Source organism: Onychostoma macrolepis, chromosome 05, assembly GCF_012432095.1.
Source record: "Onychostoma macrolepis isolate SWU-2019 chromosome 05, ASM1243209v1, whole genome shotgun sequence".
NCBI lineage: Eukaryota > Metazoa > Chordata > Actinopteri > Cypriniformes > Cyprinidae > Onychostoma > Onychostoma macrolepis.
In genome coordinates, this window is record NC_081159.1 from 33,338,727 (window position 1) to 33,366,229 (window position 27,503).

Sequence of the window (27,503 nt, forward strand, 5' to 3'; positions counted from 1 at the left end):
TTCACAGTATAATGATATTCAATCGTTGCACGCAATCACGAATGAGATGATTAAACTTATTTTTAATTATCGTCTATGGGCTGGAAATGTTTCTTTATTTGAACAACTTAAATTTGATGCGATTATAGAGGATTGCATCAAAGTCAGCGCGTGAAAAAAATGTGAGCATTGTTTAATACAAGTTTGCTCTTTAATTTAATCCTTCTATACAGTCTTTAGTCATAATGTTTTAAGCTTTGGCTAATTCTAATGCTTATTAATGTGATATTGTTTGTATAGTTTTTTCGCTGTTCTGTATTGAAATAAGGTGATCAGACTGTGAAGAATTGCCTACACATAGGCCTACAGTATGCCTCGCGCGCTCCTGTTTAAGTCACGAAATACGCATCGGGATATCGTGACAACATATTCCATCGTTTCATAATACTCAATTAATTGTTGTAAACTGAGATTGGTGTCTTTAGAAGACGTATATGTGCTGAATTCTACATAAATAATCCACAACAATGCCGTGCTATGGGCACAGCCATTGATAGAGGCTGCAGCGGAAGTTCTTTTACGCTACTATTTGAATCTTCCGCTTTTCGAACGCGGAAGTGTGATAAAGGCCTATTGACGTGATAATAGCGTGCCAATTTTTCCATTTGTTGACATGATATATGACATGACATGGTTAGACTTGGATAGTCAATATATTTTTAGTTTGGTTTCCAACTTAAAGATAACCATGATATTTTGAATTGGTGTATTGAAATCATTATATTTGAAAATATATTAAGCATCTCATAAAATAAATACATTGTTACTACTGCCATATTAAATTATCAGATCTCCTGTAAGCAGTTTAAGCAGCTTTAACAATTATTCTTAATTTAAATGATTGAACAAAGTAAATGATCAAAACAGTATATGGGACAAACTTTGCTGGTATCAGATTATCACACAAATATACTGTATTAATTTAGCTAAATGATTCTACTCCGATGCCCACCTCACCACACATTTACATGCTTTTAAACAAACCAACCTACTTTTATGATTTCTTTTAACACAAAATATGTTGCTGCATTGATTCACCATGGGAGTAATGAAAAGCAAATTCTTCTATAGGGTGTACCTAGAATAACATGGTTGGAAAAGTCATCAGTCCACTGATGAGACACTTTGTAGAGCCATCTATTCCTTTAATCACAGAAATTCGTTGTTTTGGATATTACTGCACTAGCTTTGCACAACTAGATTGGGAAATTCTTTCTTTTTTTTTTTCCCTTGCAGAATTGCTCAAGTTCAGTCAAATTCCAAATTCCCAGGCTGTATGATGAACTAACTCTTTCAAAGGGGTATGATGGTTTTCTATAGGCACTGTATATATATATATATATATCATGTTTAGGTGAACTCCACCTTAAAATATACTGGTAGGCCTAACCACCAAGGGTGGTGCAATATACAATAAATTAAAGATTTTGATAGCCTATCCAAGCAGACATTAAGTATCAATATAATACAAAAACACTGTTACGAGTTGTAAAATTCCATAATACTGGGAACATGATCACCACATTTTTAATGGTCAATTTCTGGCAAACACAGCTGCCATTTTTTATTTTTTTTAAATCAATTTAAAAGGATATTTAATTTTTAATTCAGGGTTCAAGTATTGACACTAATCATGTTGGAACATTTAAAAAACATTCAACCAGGAAGACAATCAAACAACAACTTAGTAGGGTTTGCAACAATATAGTGCTTTTAAAATTGATTTATTTGAGAGCGGCTGAACAGAAAAAACAGTTATTACTAATAATAGGTATTCTGATAAATACAATTACATGTATGTGACCATGATCAGAATCATAAGTTCATATGTTAATTTATCACAGAGATGTCTTCTTGAAACACTTTACCTCACAAATCAAATCTATTTATGCAGTTACTGAAGTCTGTTGCTTTTTCCTCTTCTGTGATCCTCTTCTTCCTCTATGCTTTGCTGATGACCATTTCCTGCCCTTATTTGCCCTTTTGTTTTCTCCCAACATGATTGCTGGTCCTTTACCAGCTGATGTTGTGGTCTTATTCTTTATGAAGTCCTCCTTGACCATAGGCTCAATGATCGCACCCAAATTAGTGATAACTTTGGGTTTTGTCATCTTCTTCACAACACCTTGTGTGTTCCACGTCTGCCCAATAGGTGTACGGATGCAAGACTCAAACTGTGCAGTATTTTGAAACGGGAATGGTAGTTGACTAACCTACGAAAAACAACAATAATAATTAGAGACACACAGTATTGGGCTTCCTTTAAATTTCTGAGATGGCATTTAATTGAATTAAAACTCCTGTCGCTTGTTTCCAGCATTCCAAAGAAATTCAACAAATTTAACTGAGTCAACAAAATGGACAAGGACATATAACTTCTTAGGTATTCCATTTGCTTTTTGTTTACATTTTGTTAAGCATCTTTTCTCAAAATCAGGAATTCAATGCATTCATGAGGGAATGAGATTCTTATACTAAAATTCCTACCAATTTTATAGACCTCTGCTACTTTTGAGTGTTGCCAGATGATTAGTTACCTGATGGGAAGCGATTGATGTACTTCTGTTCTCTGATATGATGGTATCAGGCAGTTTCCGGTCTTGCCGTGGAGGTGATGGAGCCATTTTTATCCTAAATCTACAGAGACAAATGAACCATTAGGACTATGATAAGGCTTTGAGCTGAGGATGTGTAGGTACAACTGAATTGCCATTTATGTATATATAAAAAAAAATAGATAAAAAAAAAAAAAGCCACCTCATAAGCGGAACACGCCACCAGGTGAGAGGGTATAGTTTACAGTATTAGAAGAAAGAAAAATAGACATGGATCTGAAGAATTTTCAAAAGAATTGATATCAAATCAAGACTACATCTGCTCCATGTGAAAGACAACATTTTGGGCCAGATTCACTAAATAAGGAAAATTAAATTGCATAGAAGTGAGGATGGTAGCGTTGTCAAAATTACCAGTACTTTGGTACTTAAAGTTTAAAAATGTCACTTTAACAGCCTTTCCACTATACCAGTAATACAAGCCAACTAATGTTAATCAATATAGCCTATATCACTTCTTAGAATACTATAAAATATGTTGCGTGCCTTATTCTGTGTAAGAAGCCACATCATCTCACAGAAGGATTTTATTTCAAACACTCGAATGATGTTATGAAGTGAGTTTGAAGTAAAAATATGCTATGAAATGTGGTATTTTGTTGGCCAAGAGGTTCATAAATGCTTCATGTTTGGAAAGATGTTTGACACGTTGCTTTTTCAAACGCATGTTATAAGCGACTCAAATTTGCTGCATTTACTACTGATAACAGAGCCGTACTTCACTGACAAGCTGCATATTAACAGCTTTCATAAAATCGCACAAATCCAGATGATTTAATAGCGATTACGCCTGAATTTCGATTAATTGCACAGCCCAAGACTTCAATTTACAATGTGTTTTTGAAGTGCTGAGCATTGTAGCCAATCACAGATGTTTGTTGAGCGTGTGAACGCAATGGCCAATCAGATTTGTGCAAGCCAGAACTGCCAGAGTCAATTCAGCTTGAGCTCTGCACTCTCACAAATAGTTTCGCTGTAACAAAAGTATAAACACAATGTAATTAAGAGATTCATTGTGCAATATGGACTTTTTTATTATAACCAGAGTCTTTACTTAGTCAGTGAGCTTGTAATGCGGCTGAACAGCTTCATCGATTATAAGGCAACATCTTCTCACTTTCTGTGTATAACCTCATAATTTGAATAAATATTAAATTTTTCATGCTTAGTACACACTGTTTCAGGAGTGACGACTGCATTAAAATGCGGGTCTGAATCTGAAATTGTAAAGTTTGACATTGTGATAACCAGAGCAACAGACAGGATGAAACCAATCTTATGTGTCAGATTAGACCCGAGCGTCAAGTCTTGCAGCATAAGTGCAACAGACCGGCCATCTTTTCAGTTACCTGTAACGTGTTTATTACTTTTATTAGATCTTTTTAATATAATGTTTACATAATTGAACAATATTTGAAGGCTACACGCTAATGTTTTAATGCATTTACTTTGCATCACAGGATTACAATTTTTTTTGCTATAGTACTGAAATTACTATGCTATAATATGCTAAACTGTTTCATTTTATTTATTATTTGAAGGCCAAGTGCCACTAATGTTGTGTTTTTATAATGTTAAAATGTTTAAATAAAGGAGTTAAAGCTCGAGTATTATTCTTTTTTTAATCAACTTTGGTATCCAGTACTGTCTACTTTTGGTGGCATCAGTAGATGATGATAGTGGAAGTTCTGCAAGTTATCTACTGACACTGCACAATTAAAGAACATAAATGACCAAAGCAACCTTCCAAAAGCAGTGCCAATTAGCATCTATCACAGCTATGTCAAGCACAAATTGGTTTAAAACAGTAAACTGACTACCGCAAATCTTAGTAAATAACACTGCATGATTTAAGTTTCTGTGAAGATGTGCATTCCTACCAGGACTCATTTAACCTACAACAACAACTAACCATGGTTCACTGCAAAACTCAGACAGCTCCGTCAGGCCAAAGAAGATGCTTACAGGAATGGGAACACAGTCTTGTATAAACAGGCCAAATACACACTGGAAAAAGAGATCAGCGTGGCAAAGAGGAATTATTCCGATAAACTAAGGATCCAATTCTCTTCCAGTGACATGGCTTCAGTGTGGAAAGTGTCTGAAAGACATTAACTACAAGACACCATCCCCCAACACTGAGGCGAATCATCAACTGGCAGACGATCTGAATGAGTTCTATTTCAGGTTTGAAAAAAAACACCATTAACACCTCCAGCAACCCCCATCTCCCCCACACCTGCACTCCAGATCAGTGAAGATGATGTGCGCCAGGTCTTCAGAAAGAACAAGAGAAGAAAGGCACCAGGCCCAGACAGTGTGACACCAGCCTGTCTGAAATCCTGTGCTGACCAGCTAGCCCCCCCATCTTCACACAGATCTTCAACAGATCACTAGAGCTGTGTGAAGTCCCTTCCTGCTTCAAATGCTCCACCATCATCCCCGTCCCAAAGAAACCCAAGATAACAGGACTTGATGACTACAGACCTGTGGCTCTAACGTCTGTGGTCATGAAGTCATTCGAAAAACTGGTTTTGGCTTATCTGAAGGACATTACTGGACCCTTACTGGACCCCCTGCAGTATGCCTATAAACAAGTCTGTGGATGATGCAGTCAACATGGGACTGCACTTCATCCTGCAGCATCTGGACAGACCAGAGACTTATGTGAGGATCCTGTTTGTAGACTTCAGCTCAGCTTTTAATACGATCATTCCAAACCTCCTCCTGCCCAAACTAACTCAGCTCTCCGTGCCCACCTCCATCTGTCACTGGATCAACAGCTTCCTGACAGACAAGCAGCAGCTAGTGAGGCTGGGAAAATTCTCATCCAGCACCCATACGATCAGCACTGGTGCCCCCCAGGGTTGCGTTCTCTCCCCACTGCTATTCTCCCTGTACACCAACGACTGCACATCTAAAGACCCCTCTGTCAAACTCTCATTCAGGACGGCGACGAGTCTGCTTACAGACAGGAGGTTAAAGAGCTGGCTGTCTGGTGCAGTCTTAACCTGGAGCTGAACATGCTCAAAACAGTGGAAATGATCGTGGACTTCAGGAGAAACCCCCTGCACTCCCCCCACTCACTATCATGAACAGCACTGTAACAACAGTGGAGTCATTCAGATTCCTTGGCAGCACCATATCTCAGGACCTGAAGTGGGAAATTCACATAGACTCTATAGTCAAAAAGGCCCAACAAAGGTTGTACTTCCTTCGCCAGCTGAGGAAACTCAACCTGCCACAGGAGCTGCTGAAAGAGTTCTACTCCGCCATCATTGAATCTGTCCTACAGAGGGTAATCCGGACTGCTGAGCGAATCACTGGTACAACCCTCCCTACTCTCCAAGTAGTGTTGTCAAAAGACCCCTACTTTGGTACCAAGTCGGTACTAAAAAAAATTTAAATGTCACGGTACCAGGTTTTTTTTTTAAAGTACCGGTGGTACCGAGTACCCGGTCAATCCGGTTCTTGACACGTACGGCCATATGATTTCCGCGATGTAGAAAATGCGGACGGAATCTCGGAATCCAGTTATAAAAACGGAATTTACAATTTAGCACGGAAAGTCACCGAATTTTGCAAAGTTTGGTAAGCCACAAACATTCATTGCCAAAGAAGCTGGCTGTTCACAGAGTGCTGTATCCAAGCATGTTAACAGAAAGTTGAGTGGAAGGAAAAATTGTGGAAGAAAAAGATGCACAAACAGAGAGAACCCTTATGAGGATTGTCAAGCAAAATCGATTCAAGAATTTGGGTGAACTTCACAAGGAATGGACTGAGGCTGGGGTAAAGGCATCAAGAGCCACCACACACAGACGTGTCAAGGAATTTGGCTACAGTTGTCGTATTCCTCTTTTTAAGCCACTCCTGAACCACAGACAACGTCAGAGGCATCTTACCTGGGCTAAGGAGAAGAACTGGACTGTTGCCCAGTGGTCCAAAGTCCTCTTTTCAGATGAAACCAAGGTCCTAGAGTCTGGAAGAAGGGTGGAGAAGCTCATAGCCCAAGTTGCTTGAAGTCCAGTGTTAAGTTTCCACAGTCTGTGATGATTTGGGGTGCAATGTCATCTGCTGGTGTTGGTCCATTGTGTTTTTTGAAAACCAAAGTCACTGCACCCGTTTACCAAGAAATTTTGGAGCACTTCATGCTTCCTTCTGCTGACCAGCTTTTTAAAGATGCTGATTTCATTTTCCAGCAGGATTTGGCACCTGCCCACACTGCCAAAAGCACCAAAAGTTGGTTAAATGACCATGGTGTTGGTGTGCTTGACTGGCCAGCAAACTCACCAGACCTGAACCCCATAGAGAATCTATGGGGTATTGTCAAGAGGAAAATGAAAAACAAGAGACCAAAAAATGCAGATGAGCTGAAGGCCACTGTCAAAGAAACCTGGGCTTCCATCCCACCTCAGCAGTGCCACAAACTGATCATCTCCATGCCATGCCGAATTGAGGCAGTAATTAAAGCAAAAGGAGCCCCTACCAAGTATTGAGTACATATACAGTAAATTACCATACTTTCCAGAAGGCCAACAATTCACTAAAAATGTTTTTTTTTTAAATTGGTCTTATGAAGTATTCTAATTTGTTGAGATAGTGAATTGGTGGGTTTTTGTTAAATGTGAGCCAAAATCGTCACAATTAAAAGAACCAAAGACGTAAACTACTTCAGTCTGTGTGCATTGAATTTAATACACGAGTTTCACAATTTGAGTTGAATTACTGAAATAAATGAACTTTTCCACGATATTCTAATTTATTGAGATGCACCTGAACACGTACATACTAAATTGTCTATTTTGAATAATGTGTTTGTGCCATTTTGCACATTGTATATTTTGTATATTATTATCTTTATTATCTGTGTCTTGTCACTGTCATTCTGTCGTACTGTGGAGCTTCTGTCACCAAAACAAATTCCTTGTGTGTGTAAACATACCTGGCAATAAAGCTAATTCTGATAAATACTCTCCTCCAAAATATGAATGAATGAATGAAGCATTTATATAGCGCTTTATTGTGTATTGCTATACACCCAAAGCGCTTTACAATCATGTGGGGAGTGGGTCTATAAATACTCTCCTCCAAAATATTTTACATCTCAAAGGGAAACTCCTACAAACGAATAAGCAAATGCTAATTTTTCCTAACAGTAATATTTTTAAAGGGGTATGTAGTGAAGCAAGCCGTTACTGTTAGTAAATCTGGCCCAAGTCTTTGTTCAAGAGTCTTCATCTCAAGTACGTACCACTTTAAACATTTCTCTGAAGTGCTACTCATTTTCTTAGACATTTTAATTAAAAATTACTAAATATAACTTTAAGCTAGTGAAGGCGAAAGAAAAAAATATTTAAAATAAACTGTAATTCAAATAATTAAACCGCTACAACAACAGGTGAAAGACAGGAGATGTTTTGAAAGTTAAAGATAAAAATAATTTAATACTATTACCTTTTGCGTTTCCAGCGGGATGGCTTGAGACCAACACCTCCCCATTCTCCCCAGCCTGGCAGTGTCAGGTCCACCACTTTAGGCTTCCCAGCAGCTTCCTGTTTCCTTTTGTCCTTTATAAAATCAGAAATTACATCATCCCCAGCAAAGGCCTCCTTGATGATGGAGATCTGTTCATCATGATCCTATCAAAAAAGGGAAAACATTTTAAAACACAGGAAAATGCAGCATACAATGTTACTTCTCACAAATCACTCTTAACTAAATTTTAAAGTTAACCTAGACAGACCTTAGTCAAGGTTAACTGTGATTCTGTTCAGTGTTCACTATCTCACAGGTCAAATTTTCACGACCCATGTTGTTTCGATTTTTTTTTTTCGTCCACAAGAACACAAAATACATCTATATCTAACAGTCTTGCTTTCATTTCTGTAAAATTAACATGGCCTGCATCTGAAATCTCAAACTCTTCATATAACAGCAAATGAAAAGCATCCAAATGATTTTATACCTCTGGCAACATTCTTAATGTCCATCTGATGGACACTTTACTATCCTATGAGGCCACAGGAGAGAATTTGTGAACGGCAGTGAAGCAACAACTAATGCTGGAAGGTCATAGGACAATGACAAGGCAAATGTAATAAGTCTGGATTACATTCATTCAGTCATACTATATAAAACATGAAATAATTACTTATTCAAAAGAAGTACATAATTAAGAGTATGCAATTTTGAAAGCAGCCCTGACTAAGGTCTATTGGTTATACTTCACTTAAAATTTAACTCACTTCCTCTTCAACCACTTTTGGCAAAAAGGGAACTTTGACGACTCTGGCATCTTTGGTGAGTACTTCTTTGAGGTCGATTTCCCTCCTCTTTTTGTTAGGAGGCTCAGAAGTGGCTTCCCCAACAGCCGTCTGTGGCAGTGACGGCGCCGCAATGGGTTGGGGGTCGACATCCTCAGGCAAAACCTCCAGGTCCTCAATATTCCTGACTCGAATCGGTCCTTCATTCAAAAGTCCCTCTTCACCTTCTCGCTCGGGTGTGTTCAACCCTTGCGACTTCTGATTTGGACCCTCAAGTGTCTTCTCACTCCTCATAAGCCTGAAAAGGGTGTTAAACTCAGAAACGTCCTCCTCTTCTTCGTCCTCCTCCTCCTCCTCTTTGTCAGATACCTCAACCACATCATCTTCAACTACCTCGCTTTCAGGTTCTGTTAAAGGAATAGATAGTTTGGATGAAAATCACCAAATACACTTTATTTTACATTATGCAGTTCAAGTGCAGTAAATCAGTGGTCCGCAACCACTGAGTCGCACTCCCACTACCGGGCCGTGGATGAGCTGCTACCGGGTCGCAAGAACCTTCTGGGAAAAATTTGTATAGATGACGACACACTGTATTTATTGTGAATTAATGATTGTTCTAATTATTCTGCATTTTCGTTGTATGCGATTGATATGGAGTAGCAATTTAACAATTTCATGTTCAATTTGTAAATGAAAGAATGCTCTGATCGGTCATATATTAGGGGTTAAACGGATCGCAGTTGATCCGCGATGCGTATGGAACAGACCCCACCATTCAGCACGCATGTGATTCGCAGATTAATTTGCCAGTTTACAAGTACAAGCGATTTTAAACCACAAGAAGAAGAAACGAAAGAACTTGCACGCTGTTCTCACACACACCCAAAGCGAGCACAAGCATAGAGATGCGTTTCAGATGGAAATACCGAGTTGATTCTTCTTTCACGTCTCCCTGCATTTAAGATTACCCCAACAACTTCGGTCAGGAATCTTGGTGTAATCTTTGAGGACTAGCTGACCTTCAAAGAGCACATTACAAAGACTGCTTGATCTTGCAGGTTTGCACTACATAACATCAGAAAGATCAAGCCCTTTCTGACAGAGCACGCTGCACAACTCCTTCAGAATGCAGCGGCACGACTGGTCTTCAACGAGCCCAAAAGAGCCCATGTTACACCTCTCTTTATCTCCTTGCACTGGCTACCGGTCGCGGCTCGCATCAAGTTCAAGACACTGATGCTTGCATATAGAACAACCACAGACTCAGCATCCACCTACTTGCACTCACCATTAAGTATCTACATCCCCTCCAGAAATCTGAGATCTGCTAGTGAGCGACGCCTCGTGGTACCATCACAAAGAGGCTCAAAATCACTCTCCAGAACATTCTCGTTCACCATTTCTGGCTGGTGGAATGATCTTCCCACCCCTATCCGGAGTGCTGGATCCCTGTCAATCTTCAAGCAACAACTGAAAAACTCATCTCTTTTGACACTATTTGAGTTCATCCTAAACTTTAAAAAAAACAAACAAAAAAACACCACCACCACTTTCTCTTTATTTATTCCTTTCCTTGCTAGCTTGTACTTATTTGAACAATGCCTGAGACTTGGTGTTGCAAGCACTTCGTCTGTCCGATTGCCTCTTCAAGATGAATCGCTTTATGTATTCCCCAATTTTAAGTCGCTTTGAATAAAAGCGTCTGCAAAATGACTAAATGTAAATGTAAGATACATAGGCTACTATGTCAAAAAACCCTTCACGGCATTCTCATTCTCTGTGCTTTAAATTTTTTCTTGCTTATCCGAAAAATCATCCTATCTGTGGCTCAAAAACCATATGATCCGTTGAAAATATGACAATATTTTCAAACAGTAACCAGTCCATGGTGTAAAAAAGGTTGGAGACCCCTGCAGTAAATTACCTGAAATGTTAAGCAGTAAAATATCTTGTTTTTATTATATTCCTAAATAAAATAAAATGCTAATAAATTACTTTTAGTAAACAATAGTCCTATTTTTCTGTCATAAATTCTTCAAGTTAAACTGAACTTTAATTTTTGCGGTTTCAGTATGTATTTGATGGTAGTTTTTCTCAAATGAAAAGCTGGTGAAGTGACTAGTGAAAAGCAGAATAAGTGAAAAAGTGAAAGCAGCTCTGGATATGAAGCCCTTGTGTTCATGGCCTCATTTATTGAGACTGCAGATGCTGAAAACACTGAGTGCGAGTTTGAGTGCAACAGACGAAACCACACCACTCATTCACACAGAGACACAGAACATGGACTTATTAGTGACATGCACTGACTGACTGTTGTCACGTCTATTTCTGTTGTGTGACAGACTGATTAATCCATATCAAGTAAAAATGTCTAGAGCTTATTAGATTTTATCGCAATTTCGATATATAATTTATCACCCAGCCCTAGTTTGCACATTATAGAAAACCTTTCCTTTCATGTTCCATGGCAAAAAGTAAAATCACCTAATCTAATCACCATTCTAATTTTTGTGCAAGTATTTTCTTTAAACCCGCTCTCTTACTCTGTTCTTCTGTAGGAATCAAGTCCTCTTCATCAGCTTGCCTCAGATTCCTCTTCCTCTCAAATTCTCCAATTAGTTCCTCTTCCTCATTCTCCTGTTCTGCTGTTTGAGGCTCCTCAGTTGTGACACAGCTAACCTCAGGTTCTTCATGTGTAAGTTGGCCTCTCATCCAGGGATTGACAGGGTCAATGACTGGCTCAGGGTTGTTCACAAAATCAGGTACCGTCTCCAGTCCTTCCTCGTTACTTTCATGTTCGTCATCAGAAAGCACCACAATCTTCTGGGTAAGATCTTTATTCATCTGCAACTGCTCCTGCATTGCTTTGCGTGCCTGAAGAGCATGGGAAATATCCATATGTCAATATTGTGTTACAGTTAGGGCTGTGACGGTGGCAGATTTTTACCAACTACTGGGGGATAAAGGACCTAAACGGACCAACTATATATATAATTTTGAAACAAAAAATAAATAAATGCGGGTGCGACTCAAACATCTATTAACAAACGTACGTGTTTATTTTAGCACTTCCGTCAGTGAACACGGCAACATGCAGCCTGCAAAATACTAAGCTATCAAAGAAATAATACAGTTAAATAAGAAAGTAGCCTAAATAATTTGTAACAACTTCAATCAAATGCTGGAAAATCTGCGTTGGCCTGATAACAATTAGAACGTAAACACTACTGCTTAAGCCTACCTTGGCTTTTGTATAATGTTAGATTTAAAATTCTTTGACAGAAAAACAAACACGTTGATATTGTCCGGTTTAAGGGAAGACCTCATTGGTGTTACGATGTTTCCAGCCGCACTGAACACGCGTTCAGATGGTGTGCTCTATGCACAAATGCATTTTAAGCAACCGCGTCTGGTGTAGACACGGTGTAAAGGAAATGCCATGTATGACTTTTGAGATAATTTGTGAATTTTGTGAATTAACGGTCTAAATAAAACAATTTACAACTAAATGGTATATTCTATAAATACGAATTTTATTGCAACTGTTACTATTATTGCAATTGTATACAAAACTTTGTATTTTATGCTTGTTATAGAGTGTGTGATGTCACACGCATCACAGTGACGTGGTTGTCATGGAGACCGTCACAGCCCTAGTTACAGTAATTGATAACAAAGAATAGGTATCATAAATAACATTTTCAGTCATTCAGGATGGGAAAAAAAATAATAATAATAATCAACCTCTCACCGAATCATCATATTTTGCCATTATGGCTTTTGATTTTGCCCACTTGCCACTGTTCTGATGCTTCAGAGACATTCTCTCCTGTAAAACAAAGACAAATATATTTAAGCCCAAATGATTCACTTATTCATAATCTTTGTTTCCATAGTATGTCTTTCAGTATTTGCTCCCTCAAAGCATCAGTACCTGCATCCTGGACAGTTCCATCTTTTTTAGCTCTTCCAGAGCTCCTTCAGGATTCGTCTTTACCATTTCCTCAAACTGCTTCAGAAACTCTTTATGCTTGGCTTTCTTCTGAATCCTGCGGTACCTGAGAAAAAAAATTATATTGTACAACTGTTTATTTTGTACAGTACTAAAAAGAAAGACTAAGAGTAAGTTGTTCACAGAAATGTTCAGTTGTAGAACTCACTTTTTACTCTTGATATTCTTTTCTCTTTTGGCTTTTGCCTCATAGTATGATTGAAGAGCTCTTGTCTTTTGAAGCTCAGAACGGCGAATCTTAGCCTGCCATACAAAGCAAATTGTTAAAAAGTGGAACACAAAAACAATATTGATTAATAAGTAGAACTGATAGCAAAGATAGAAAGAAGGCATCTATCTATCTATCTCTCTCAAGTAATCCTTAACACCTAGATTAGCTGGTTCATGCGTGTTTGATTCAGGCTGGAGCTACACTCTGCCTGATGGCAGCCCTACAGGTGCAGGGATGCTCAAGTTGCTTGTTTAAATGCACTTACGTTTATGCACACTGAGCATGTATCCTGTGATGCTCTGCACCCTGACCGAAAATGATACAAAGCATTTGTAGTAACTGTAGTAAAGATATTGCAATTTCAGTGGTCAAATACCAAATGTGGGTCACTTTTCATAAAGAAGAGACATTTTCTTTTAAAGAGGAATATCTGAGCAACAAACGTTAAAACTAGAAATGTATCTCGTTTCCTTCTGTCAAAACAATTGCATTGAACAACCTCTCTGAGTGCCAAAAATATTCTTTTTCCAAAGTTTGCATGCATGTAACAAGAAAAAAAATGAAGATATTTCAACATGATTCCAAACTTTTGTAATCATCATTTTAGGGCCCTGTACAGTTTAATAGAGGTTGACCGATTCATCGGTTTTGCCGATTAATCGGCACCGATAGTTGATTGCCACAACTATCGGTTATCGGGAAAAAATCCATGCCGATAGTTTTCCGGTTTGCAACCGTTGCCAGAATGGCTGACAAGGGTCCGCTGGCATTATACAGTATGAGAGCGGCCTCTAGAGGCGGAAATCACTGACAGCACGTGTTGTTTATTTTGACACTTGACACTGCGTGCTGCACAGAACAGGAAACTCCAGGCGCGCATTTAAATGCAGCCAACAGAAAAGCCTGCCGCGGAACAGAGCGCCATTCACATAGTTTTCTATTAAATTACATTATATTTGTCCCAAATCGTTGTGAATGTATATAATGACTTCACCCTAGGCTATAAATTATGTATTGTGCATTTTTCAGCAAAACGTTTGTCTTTCTGTGGCTCTAATAAAGCCGGTATGCTTCATGTATAGATCGCGCGTTCTCTTTCCACTTGCTCTGTTTTTTTAAACACCGAACTTCAAACTCATTTATGCCACATTGTTCATTCTTGAAGCAAACTTATGTCCGTTTGGTGATTTAAATAAATTGTTTTAGACCGCCACATGATCTGAACGCAAAGCGTCTGGTGTGTGTGCGTGTGCGTGATACCTCTGAGTTCTCCTAGACGCAGCGCTGCACGACTAACTTTTTTTTTTTTTTTGATTAGATAATTATCAAGTGTTAAAAAATAGAAGCAAATAAAGTGTGTGAGTACACATACAATATCCATATGTATGTAATTTTAATGCTATGGCCTTGTGTAGATATTTAAAGATGGCCATCTTTAAGCATGACTGTTGAAATTAAATGGTAACATTTAACAATAAGAGTCCATTCGTAGCATTAATGAAAACTGTAGAAGTATTGTTCCTTGTTAGAGTGTTTTCATTTCAACATTCACTATTAGCTACTAATAGGCTATATTTTTACATTTTAAAGTTTCTTCTTTTAACATTAGCAAATTATGAAATAACTTTAATGATCAATATAGTAAATAATATTAATATTTTTATTCATTTACAAAGTATGGTTCAGTACTATTGCTGCTTTTTTATTTTTTTAAATAGTAAAGCACTAGCTCTCTTTCAGTATCCATTTTGAAAACTATCGGTTGATTAATTGGTATCGGCCAGTGTGGTCCAACCTAGCTATCGGTAAAATCCACTATCGGTCGACATCTACAGTTTAATCCCAGAGATATCAGGATCTTAATGTGGTTCCATGTTCAAATTGTTGAATCCTACCCATTTTTAAAAGCCGAAAACACAAAATCATATTTGGTTTATCTAGTCATGACTGTTGACACTGCAAACATGCAAATAATAACAGTAACCCAGGGTTTAGGAATGTACAGTGTGACATGTCAGATTATGAATTAACCAGGACTAATCGTTACCTCTGGGTAAAGTATGAACAGTGTGAAACATAAAACAAGATTACCCAGGATTAAACCCATTTACTCAGGGTTTACAATTACCCAGTATTAATTGTTTCAAGTGTGAATGTTTCAAAGTTTTGAGGTACTATCAGTGATTATGCCAAATATGCCCCTTAGCAGTGGATACTCCTTGATCTATGACTATGCTTCATGCTATAAGAATAAAAAAAGAAAAGGAAATTCTTATAATTAATTCAGGTGAGGCAAATCTTGGTTTACTGATGTGAATAAAATGTGTGGGGAAAGCAACCTCTTTCGTTTCAAACATGTTACAGTACTGCATATCTGAACTCTTGGTAGCTTCAGAAGTTGTTAAAATGAACAGAATCCCTTCTTCCAAATATCCCTGAAACTGATTCAAATATGGAATCTTGTGAATAGAATACTGAGAGCAACTTGACAATTTCAGCGCATTTTTAGCACTCAGACAAATACGTCCTATGTAACTATTTTGATAGAGGAACACGACAGAATTTTAATTTCAACAATATTTATTCTTCAGAGATTGTTCTTTAAATAAAATAAGTATTATATACAAAGTGACCAACATTTGGTTTTCGACCACTGGAAAGGGTTCAATTTTATAATTTGAAATTCCAATATCTCTGGAACTGAACCATATAGAACATTAAATATGAAGATGCCAAAGGGAAAGTTTGTTAAAACACAAAATCTAAAATATCTTTTCCCCATTTTTGAATGTACATCATTGGCATATAATGCAAAAAAGAACAAATTTGACTAATAGACCTACTGATCTCTGTGTAAAAATATGATGAAGTCTTTCTGAAGTCATTTTTACCCTCCTGTAATTTGGCTCCGAATCTCAGGTGAAAATTGTCACTTTGACCCTCCTCTACAAAATAGTGAATTGCTCAGTAAATATACATCTGTGACATTAAATATTTTGTCTTTAGGTATTTCTTCCACAAAAAAAAAAAAAAAAAAAAGAGCCATGGACCTCTGGCTGAGTTGACACGGAATGACCCAGGTGTTTTCTATACTGCTCCAACATTAGAGCAGAATCCTTATCACATTATACATTTTAACCGTTTCACTGTATACACCTTGTCATAATGCCAGGCCTAGGCCTACCTATACAGAAGCAGTAATAACTTGATTTGAATGGCTATAAAACATCTATGGCAATAGAACAGAAGCTTTATCAAAGTCATACCTCCTCCAAGCTCATGGCTTTAAGTGACGCCTCCTCTACAGCAGTCAAAACAGGGTCATTGACTGGCTGGCTGTTGATGCGCAAGAGTCTGAAAATCTCTTGTTCAAGAGGAGTTTGAGCCTGTCAAAGAATACGCACATGGAGTTAATATTAAAATAAAAGCAAGTGCTTCTACCAAACATATGTTTTAGTTACAACTGGTCAGCATGCAAAGAAACAATTACATTAAAGTTAACATTTGTAACTCAAGATCAGAAACAGTCATTTTGTGTATGTGTGTGCTTGCATACATGTTGAGGACAAAATTGTGTTTAATTCCAGTAAACAGTAAATCTCTCATTACTGAGCCTTTGTACAATTAGAGGAAAAGAAACCACAAAGAAAGGTAACAATGATTTTTAGAGTCCACTCGATGTAACATCAGTGTTAGCAATCAGACTGCTTGAAGGCAAAGTGAATTGTAAAACTGTACACTCAATTCAATACAAAGTTCAAGCAATTTTACAAAGAAAAATGTAGCACAAACACACCAATGAACAAGCAAAGGTGAATTATGCTCCTTCTCATAAACCTGCATATAAAACTGAAACGGTAATAATTTTCAAAAGATAATTTATTTTGGTAAAATTCGTTATTTACAAATACTTTTTACATGTCAACCACAGTAGAGGTCTTCAAGGAGGACCCGAGACCCGAGGCCCGACCCGGGACCCGTACATGGATTCCTTCATGAGTGATTTGGGGAAAAAAGGCTGAAACAAAACTGACGAAGAGACGCACCTGTTATTGAACATGCACGCAGTAAAGTGTAACGCACTTCTTGTTCTGCACGTTTTTTGCTAAAAAATAATTGCTCCGAGTCTTTATTACAACCAACAAAAAGTATCGTTTTTGTTGCACAAACGCAACAGTCGAAGTTGACTCGAGATGGAGAAAAAAAAAAAAATGCGAAGTTGCATTAGTCATCCGTCACTGACCGTGACAGCATGTAGACTTTTAAAGCAATAATCAGTGGATTAAGAAGGCTCTTTCAGTCGGCAATAGAGAGGAACGAACAGCCATGGATGGAGATGTATTGACTAGGAGGATTGTATGCATCGCAGTCAGGAGAAGGCTACTAACAGTAGTAAGGGAATTTATTTTTTATTTTTTTCTCGTAACTTGCTATTGACTTAATAGCAGTTTACTGTGCAATATGTGCTGATCGGGTGCAGTCGGGTCTGTGTCTTCCCAGCCGGGTTCGGGTCCGCGTCAGGTCCGGGTAGTACATTTAAGGCATTTCTCGGGTCTGCACGGGTTCGGGTCCCACTTTCAAATAAAATACGGGTCCAGGTACAAATTTTTGGACCCGTGAAGACCTCTAAACCACAGTTGCATTTAAAAAAAATCAGTTTAAAGACATAAACATACACTGAAGATAGCTATAGATTATTTTAGAGGGGTTTCTAAAATGGTTACAATGAATATTAAGAATAATAAATATATATATATTAAAGAGAGTGAATGACCAAACTTATCTTTGTGTAAGTATCTAATTCTACATGCAAATAACTATGTGCAAAACCTGCAATCCCGCACCAAAATTCAGGCCCTGGAGAGTAAACAAATCATAGATGCTAGTAATGATTTCTGACTAGTGTTTTGAGGCAAAAATTAGGCTGAATGTCTTTTTTTTTTTTTTTTTAAGTGTGTGTGCTGATCCTATTTGCAACACATAGCTTATTACAGACAAAGGTGAGGTAAAGAGTCTTTGGTAAAGGAAAATAAATCAACCATCCACAGTTATAAAATCTAATCGTGCACCTCTAATAGCAATTTATGCATTTACAAATTTGAGCCATTCCAAAACAATAAAATATAAATAAATAATAAAAAATCCACACCTTCCATCCAGCCACAACCTGCTCCACCCGTTTAGGTCCTGAGGACTCCTGGTTCAAAGGAAACACTATTTGTTCGGCCTTCCGGTTCTGCACTATGATGTTCTGCCAGCAAGACACCTCTTTAGTGGTCTTCTCATACGCTATGCCTCTCTGAATCTGTGGACATAATAGAGAGAAAAATTGAATCAAAATAGACACAAAAAATACCACGGCTGAATTTAGAATAGTGGGTCCTGATGTAATAGTTAGTTTTTTTTAACAACTACACCTTTGTGCCCGTATGTTGAGAAGTAGATCTTCATATAACTAAGACAAAAATCCTATGACAAAAGTTATGTAAAAGGATGAAATCAAATTGCCTACACTACTCGTAAATTTTAGCAGCAGACTTGAAATTTGTTTGCTTTTTAACACCATGCCAGTATCTATAGCTACAGTCATTCATGAGGAATCAGGTTAAAATAAAGTAAAACCAGTAAAATGTTTAAGACCCATTTTAGTAAAAACTAAACTGAATATTGTCTGACTTCGCAAAAATCCTCAAATGTGTCAGCAGAAAAAAACCTTTTTGGAAGACTAGAAAAATCACATTAAAATTGTGAGAGTAACCTAACTTGGCACCAAGAGTAAATGACTTTTCTCCAAGTGATTCTTAAAATGAAATGTCACTGATCCCATTCTGATTGCTACTTGCTTCTGACATGAAATTGATGTTTATATGGACTACATGTTTGAAATTATATCCCTGATGCCATTACTTGCTACTAATTTAAAAGCACAGGTTTCAGAACAAGTGACAAGCCTCACAGTTTATCATAAATTCAGCATTTCACCTTCTCTGTTTCCTGTTTGTTGAGCGGTAATGCCAAAGTCCCTTTACTGTTTTGCAGGTTCCTCAGCTGTTTCTTGGTCTTGTTGGAAGCTCCCGAGGTCTTCTCCACAGTTCCCAGGAGGTCAGAAAGGTTGATTTTCTCTCCTGTACCTTTAAACAAAATTAAGAAAACTTATTATTGATGTTCTATTTCAGTCAAAGATTTAATGTGAATAAATTTTGCATTTACCCTCTGCATTGACAAAGAACTCGGAGACCTGCACACTTGCTTCAGAGCGCTCATTCTGCTTTTTCCTAGAAAAACAAGCATCAATTGGTCAAAAAGCTGTTTTGGACATTTTAGCAACTTTTTTCTGCCTCTTCTAAAAACAGATTTATTCCAAAAGGGCCTTTCTTTAGAATATCAGATGTAAACATATTGAATTTTACTGTGGGTTATTTAACTTGTACCATGGTCACTTGCCTGCATGGACAATGTATAGCTTTCATTCATATTTGCACTTCAAAATTTGACTGGACAAATAAAAAGTAATGGTTAATTTTCATTAGTTACTTTATCTACAGTTAGTCTGATCTAAAATACTTCAAATAAAATAAAAGTGTGTTAAATAAAGTTACATTTATTGGAATTTATTTAAAGATATGACAGAGAGAGGGATTGTGTGTGAATTCCCTGCATCTGTCGCAGGGCATTGTTGACAAGTTTCTGCATTACTAAATTTGTCTTTGTGTGTGCAATCATCTCAGCGTGTGAGAATGCTTCAACAAAGACAGCAATTAAATTAGAACAGTGATTAAACTTACTGGACTTACCCGTGTATTCAATAGTTTAACAATACACATTCCAGCCATTTAGAATCGAGTATTTAGACACATGGTATAAATAGAACTAGCTTACTTAATCTTCCAAACATTTAGACTAGACATTAGACTAAACTTTAGACTAATTTTCAGGATTTCAGCCCATGCAGTCTATCCATTTTTATTTGGGTGGACCAGCACTAAAAAGATAAATCTCAAATGTCTCGCACCTCTTTCTCCCACCCATAGAACTGATGGCTTCCAGTAGCTTCTTATGTTTTCTCTCATCATCACTGCCCTCCTTTAAAAAAAAAAAAAAGGAAAAAAAAGGAAATTAGCTGGCACAGGTATAAGAAGGTTCGAATGAGTAAGACATCAGCACCAAAAGCTTGTGCGAACAATTAGGTATGACTGCCATATATCTTTTCAAATAAGAGTTTATACTGTGAAGTCAACAGTTTTTGATGTAAAATGACATGAGATGTAAAATGAAGCAACATCCTCTTGTGGACACCTTTGGTATTACAGCCCCTCATCTATTATTCACAGAATTTGCTGCTAGTATACTAAAGCAAAAGGCAGATTCTGAAAATCATGTCTTTAAAGTTATGCCGATTTAAAAAAATAAAAATAAAAAATAAAGTGTCCTTTTACTAGAAGTCTCAGATTTTTGGACCCCACTGTATACTGCATTATGGTGTTAATGTTTATTGTTGTAGATCAGGGATTCTCAAAACAATCCCAAAACCTCTAAAACACAAAAGTTGTTTGGTGAATATTTCCCATATTGGACACATCCAGCTGAGTTCATAAAATGCTCTAATCAGTTAATTTATCTGTAATGAATAAAAGAAAACATTTAAAACGGCCTTGTTACATGTTACATGTATGTAATCAGCTAACACTTAATATGGTTCATTAGTTAAAGTTAATTAATGCAATTGATTACCTAATATTAACTAACTTTGAGCAATACATTTGTTAAAAAAAATTATAACTGCTCATTGTTAGTTCATGTTAGCTTCAGTTCCATTCATTAATAATAACAGATAGCCTAATGTATCAGTAAATGTTGCAATAAATATGAACTGAAACTAATAAATGTTTTACAATTATTTTTCATTGTTAGGCCATGTTCACTAATAAAGTTCACCAATGTTCACAAATGGAACCTTACTATAAAGTAATATCCTAACCCTATAGTATGTTCATTTATATTACTCAGTACTTAAAAGCATGATTACACTGTAACAAGGACAACATGTTAATTATAAGATAGCAAAAATAAATGAATACATGCATAAAAAATAAACAAAATAGAAAACAACGGGTCATAACATCCTCATCTAGCGTTAACTGACTGAGAGTTGCCTAGTACCTCATCTTCACTGGCACTGATGGCTTGTTCATTAATGGAAAGGTCATCTTCTTCACCACTTTCAACAGCCATAGCTGAGGTTAGCTTTGCACCTTTGCTGTGGAGGAATACAAAAAACAAATGCTAGAGATGTTGCTCACATTAAGAACGATCAAGGAAAGACAGGCCTTGAATGATCATACTCTAGCAATCTCAAAAAGTAATCACATTCACTTGGTTCATACTTATATGTAAGAAAACTCCTGCTATTGTAAGATGCGTAACAAGAGGAAAGAAGACCCTGAGCAAACCTTAATGTTTTCTGAAGAGAGCTTGGCTTGACCATGCTGCGCAGTTGTGTCCCACGTGTCCCGTCGAAGTGTGAAAACGGTTGATTTTTCTCTTTTCCCTGATATGATTTAGAAAATCAGAGATTTCAAATATCAATATGTCCGTCAACTTAGAAAGGCCAGCATGTTATCAAAATTGCTAAAAGACAATCGTCAAAATCATTTTTTCAATGTACGTCTCCAACATCTGATTCTTCTCTGTGTTGCAATCCAACAATTGAGTGCATAGCGCCACCTCCTGTGCTGGAGTGTGCAGGCAGAAACTTCAGTCTCTTCTTCTTGAACCAGCTAAAAGTGCACAACACCACCATCTGGACTGTAGCTGAAACATCAGGAATGAAATCTCAATTTCAATTAAATAAATTAATTTATTAAAATATTTTATTTCGTCATACATTTTAGACTGACCGACATAATTCTTTAAAGACTAAATTAGATTCTTTAAAAGAGTAATATAAACATCTTATTTTTGTGGGTTCATTTTCCTATGCTTTGCAAGATAGGTGCATATGTAACAGTTTTTGTATGGGTACCCTAGTAAAAAAGTAATATATTTAAAATACATTTATTTCATACTAATAGTTCAAATCTATTAACATATTTACACTCGAGACTTGCGTTACTGATATAAAATTACAATTAAACATTATTTGGAGTATTTCATTATTGCACAATGAACGTTTCTTAATATTAAGCCTTATTAAGTGTGTGTGTATATATATATATATATATATATATATATATATGTATGTATATATTATGTATATATATATATATATATATATGTATATATATATATATATATATACACACACACACACACACACACACACATTTGTTATGTTTGTTTTGTTTTCTTTCTTTTTTCTGCCTATTCTATTCAATTTATCTCATATTCTATCTGGAATACATTCATGGCCTCTGCATCACATCTTGCTGTTAAAATGTGAGTCACTTACAATGTGTTTTTGCACATGGATGTATTTGTCCTCTGCACCATTGTGTTTCGGATATTGTAGAGACACAAATATCATATTTTATGTAGGGATAGCTGCTCATATGAAGTATAAACAGAAGTGGCAGGGGTGACATTGGGGGAAGCATATGGGCAGTAATATTCATTCTGAAATGTAATATGTAAAATGGCAATGTATTTCTGTATTTAAATTTACATTTTCACATATGTTCAACATCTGGTACAAAATGAAAAAGAAAATTCAATAATACATTTTACATTTGCCAATTATTACATTAGTTTTAATATGTAAATAAATACATATTTTAACACTTTATTAGTGGCAAAATTAAAATTAAAATTAGTTATGTTTAAAATTTCCAAGCAAAACCTGTAGCAAAATTATCATTTAAATGCTATATTTCGTAAATGCATTTAGACTTACGGGTTGGGACACTTGCATTTTCATCATAACACCGCTGTCACAGCCATCTGCTGGAGTGTCTATGACAGCCACCAGAGGGCACTCCTCATGGATCATTGCCCATAGAGTGGTGGAATTATGATGTCACTTTGTAGGCGAAAACCCGGAAGCGAGTTAGCATTTTAGCACTTCCGGTTCCATCGTCCCAGAGTGAATGGGTTTTTTGAATGGGATTTTAGTTAAATCCCTTAAATAAGGTCCATGGTTCACACAGGCTCAAGATACTTTCACGTTTTATTCTACGACATAAAACACACCAGTTACACCACACTTGTGATATTTTTAAACTGTTACGTTTCTTAAAAAAGACGGTGGATAACAAGTTGCTAAATGGGACTACAGGTGCTGTCGGAGACATTGAACGTCATCACGCCGAACAGTTTATCAATTTACAGTATTTTCCAGTCGTAGTATAATTTGTAATTCAATTAACTGTAGAATAACCAATGAATAGTTTCACGCATTTTATATTGTTGTTTGACAATTTAACCACCTAAAATGATAGCTGAAATGTGGTACTTTGTTCACTAAAATAAGTTTAATCTTATCATATCCAAAAACTTGCTCACTCTGCTGTTATTTAATAGATTAAATGCACTAGAATTTTATTGAATAGTATGTGGATACATAATTAAAATATTCATATTAATCAAGGATTTATTGACTTTTAATGCACCTTATTTGGAAATGTACAGAAATACGTGCTTTCATATGATTATTTAATTTACTCACTATACTATGTATTACTAATGTCTCATTTCAGTTTTAGTTTGGCTCTAGTTTTTTTTGTGAAACAGTTCATGTAGAGTGGATTAAAGTTTTAAAAAGTTGCGGAAGAGTGGTGGTGGTGACGTTGAAGGCGAGCGACCGTGGTGTTGTAGTTCATTTATAGCCTAAGTTTAGCTTTTTAGTTCTGGCGCTTTTATTTAGGCTTCAAAATTCATCAAAGTTATATTATTTTGTGAAGATTATCTTGATGGACAAAACGTGTAAGTTTCATGAACGATAATTTTTGCGATAATCCAAAAGCCTAGGGAAAAACCTATTGGCTTTTTGTCGAGGGAACCAGTTTCATGCTAACAGCCAATCCACATACAAAGTGACATCATAGTTCCCCCACTCTATTGCTTATGGACTTCAGTTCCCATCACCCTTTGCTCTGATTATTGGTCCATTACACACAGCTGTGTGATTAAGAGATACTCTGCTCACCTGTATTTATACCCTGTTGGTCTTTGTCATTTGGTTGCAACATTATTGCTTATGTTACTTTGTGTGTGCAGGTTGTATGTTTGCGGATTGCCTTGTGCAATGTTTTTTTTTTTTTTCTTCCCCTTCCCTTGCTGTGGATTACTGTTTTGGGACTACAGTAAAGGTGCTATTGGATCTTCAATATTGTCTCGAGTGTTCTGTGATAACCACGTGATAATTGTAGCAAAATGCAGCATGAATTTCAAAATGCATTCTAAGCCAAAGGTATTGCAAAAGGGTAGCAAAATGATGATTTAGCCTTAAATGTCTGTTACTTTTCATAAATGCATTGACACTTGCTCTTAAGATTTTTAATTTGCATTTTCATTAATACTCCGCAGTGAATGTAGTTTAAGTCAATTTTGATTTCAAAATGCATTCTGAGCTGATCACACCCCGACCTGTCAATTATTACATCAATGTGAGGCTTGCTTTGAGTTGTCTGTAGTGATGGGAAACCAAGGCTTTCTGAAGCATTTGAGGCTTTTGAAATTGTTCATTACTCGAGGCTTTCAATATAATTCACATTAGCGACATCTGGTGGTTGGACTTGTCTTCTCCACCATATCTGACAAATCATAGCTGAGCAGATGGTTTGAAAAGCATGTGATCAAACAAAGCCTCAGAAGTCTGTGACATACAAGAGAATCATTCTGGGATCAATAAAATTCTATCTAATCTTATGTAATCTCATCTAAATTAATTTGTGCCAATGAGACCACAACTCATGTCATGTATAGCTTGGTCAACGGATTCACATATTGATCAATAATATAAAATACACAAGTATGTGATCATAATACAACCCGAATTCCGGAAATGTTAGGATGTTTTTTAAATTTGAATAAAATGAAAACTCAAAGACTTTCAAATCACATGAGCCAATATTTTATTCACAATAGAACATAGAGAACATAAATGTTTAAACAGAGAAATTTTACACTTTCATCCACTAAATGAGCTCATTTCAAATTTGATGCCTGCTACAGGTCTCAAAAAGTTGGCACGGGGGCAACAAAGGGCTGAAAAAGCAAGACATTTTGAAAAGATTCAGCTGCGAGAGCATCTAGCAACTAATTAATTAATTAATTGACATCAGGTCTGTAACATGGTTAGTGATAAAAAGGGGTGTCTTAGAGAGGCAGAGTCTCTCAGAAGTAAAGATGGGCAGAGGCTCTCCAATCTGTGAAAGAGTGCGTAAAAAATTGTGGAATACTTTAAAAACAACGTTCCTTAACATCAAATTGCAAAGGCTTTGCAAATCTCATCATCTACAGTGTGTAACATCATCAAAAGATTCAGAGAACCTGGAGAAATCTCTGTGCGTAAGGAACAAGGCCGAAGACCTTTGTTGTATGCCTGTGGTCTTCGGGGGCCTCAGACGACACTGCATCACTCATTGGCATGATTCTGTCATTGACATTACTAAATGGGGCCCAGGAATACTTCCAGAAACCACTGTCGGTAAACACAATCCGCTGTGCCATCTGCAGATGCCAACTAAAGCTCTATCATGCAAAAAGGAAGCCATATGGGAACATGGTCCAGAAGCGCCGTCGTGTCCTGTGGGCCAAGGCTCATTTAAAATGAACTGTTTCAAAGTGGAAAAGTGTTCTATGGTCAGACGAGTCCAAATCTGACATTCTTGTTGGAAATCACGGATGCCGTGTCCTCCGGGCTAAAGAGGAGGGAGACCTTCCAGCGTGTTATCAGCATTCAGTTCAAAAGCCAGCATCTCTGATGGTATGGGGGTGCATAAGTGCATACGGTATAAGCAGCTTGCATGTTTTGGAAGGCACTATGAATGCTGAAAGGTGTATATAAAGGTTTTAGAGCAACATATGCTCCCCTCCAGACAACATCTATTTCAGGGAAGGCCTTGTGTATTTCAGCAGGACAATGCAAAACCACATACTGCAGCTATCACAACAGCATTGCTTCGCAGTAGAAGAGTCCGGGTGCTGAATTGGCCTGCTTGCAGTTCAGATCTTTCACCTATAGAGAACATTTGGCGCATCATTAAATGAAAAATGTGTCAAAGATGACCACGAACTCTTCAGCAGCTGGAAACCTATATCAGGCAAGAATGGGACCAAATTCCAAAAGCAAAACTCCAGAAACTCATAACCTCGATGCCCAGACGTCTTCAAACTGTTTTGAAAAGAAGAGGAGATGCTACACCATGGTAAACATGCCCCCGTCCCAAAGTATTTTCAGACCTATAGCAGGCATCAAATTTGAAATTAGCTTATTTTGTGCATAAAATTGTAAAGTTTCTCAGTTTAAACATTTGTTATGTTATTGTGAATAAAATATTGGCTCATGTGATTTGAAATCCTTTTAGTTTTCATTTTATTCAAATTTAAAAAATGTCCCAACATTTCCGGGTCGTAATTGACATGGGTAGCTGAAAAAAATATTTTGGGTGAGTTGTTACTCTTATGTTCTGTTCGGGGTCTCTAAGACCCCAGCTATAAAACATGATTAAATGTCCTACTGACAGCCCTCGAAGTGACTGAATAATCATTTTCCTTTTATGCAAAAGGTGGGATCATGAAGCACCAATTTTTTTCAAACCAGCTGTCCCGACCTGCCGATACTGCATGACGTTTGAAACTTCAAACATTATCAATCACTTGACTAACTGGAGCCCAGGTCAGGAAGCAGACAGACTGGCTAAACCGATCACGTCACCAAAGTCAGTTAACTCTCAGCACATAGAATCTTTTTCACCTAGATATCACTCTATAGAGACTGTGTCTGTTCCCCGAACTAGAAAACATCCAAACCAAAGTAATAGTCACAATTTAATTGATGTTCAACAAATAAAAAAACGACATAATACAGATAAACACATGATAAAGCTTGGCTTATTAAATATTAGATCCCTTTCTTCAAAAGCACTTTTTGTAAATGATATGTTCACTGACCATAAACTAGATGTGCTTTGTCTGACAGAAACCTGGCTAAAACAAGATGATTACATTACTTTAAACGAGTCTACACCCCAAGATTACTGTTACAAACATGAATCGCGTCCAAAAGGTAAAGGGGGAGGTGTTGCTACAATTTATAGAAATATTTTCAGTATCTCTCAGAGGTTGGGTTTCAAGTATAATTCGTTCGAAGTAATGGTGCTTCATATAACGTTATCCAAAGAAACAAGTGTTAATGATAAATC

The 27,503-nt window shown here is 36.9% G+C and overlaps 1 protein-coding gene across 1 annotated transcript; it reads right to left on the reverse strand.

The window, feature by feature from the left end:
* Nucleotides 1-1,747: 1,747 nt before the first annotated feature.
* Nucleotides 1,748-21,888, reverse strand: si:dkey-251i10.3 (uncharacterized protein LOC553498 homolog). The gene is made up of 15 exons (XM_058777159.1): nucleotides 21,594-21,888; nucleotides 21,304-21,400; nucleotides 20,156-20,226; nucleotides 19,354-19,418; nucleotides 19,126-19,274; nucleotides 18,293-18,448; nucleotides 16,410-16,529; nucleotides 13,081-13,175; nucleotides 12,855-12,978; nucleotides 12,672-12,749; nucleotides 11,464-11,794; nucleotides 8,900-9,324; nucleotides 8,109-8,293; nucleotides 2,577-2,676; nucleotides 1,748-2,252 (listed from the first exon to the last, which is right to left on the reverse strand). Exons 1-15 carry the CDS (start codon nucleotides 21,626-21,628, stop codon nucleotides 1,926-1,928), a joined length of 2,358 nt encoding a protein of 785 aa, XP_058633142.1. The 5' UTR covers nucleotides 21,629-21,888; the 3' UTR covers nucleotides 1,748-1,925.
* Nucleotides 21,889-27,503: the final 5,615 nt, after the last annotated feature.

Coding starts and splice junctions, on each gene's coding strand:
- si:dkey-251i10.3 (XM_058777159.1), bottom strand. CDS start 21,628: ATGGTCAAGCCAAGCTCTCTTCAGAAAACATTAAG. Junction 16,530..18,292: donor AGGTTGTGGCTGGATGGAAG/GTGTGGATTTTT, acceptor ATTCTTTGACAG/GCTCAAACTCCTCTTGAACA. Junction 2,677..8,108: donor TCCCGCTGGAAACGCAAAAG/GTAATAGTATTA, acceptor TTGTCTCTGTAG/ATTTAGGATAAAAATGGCTC.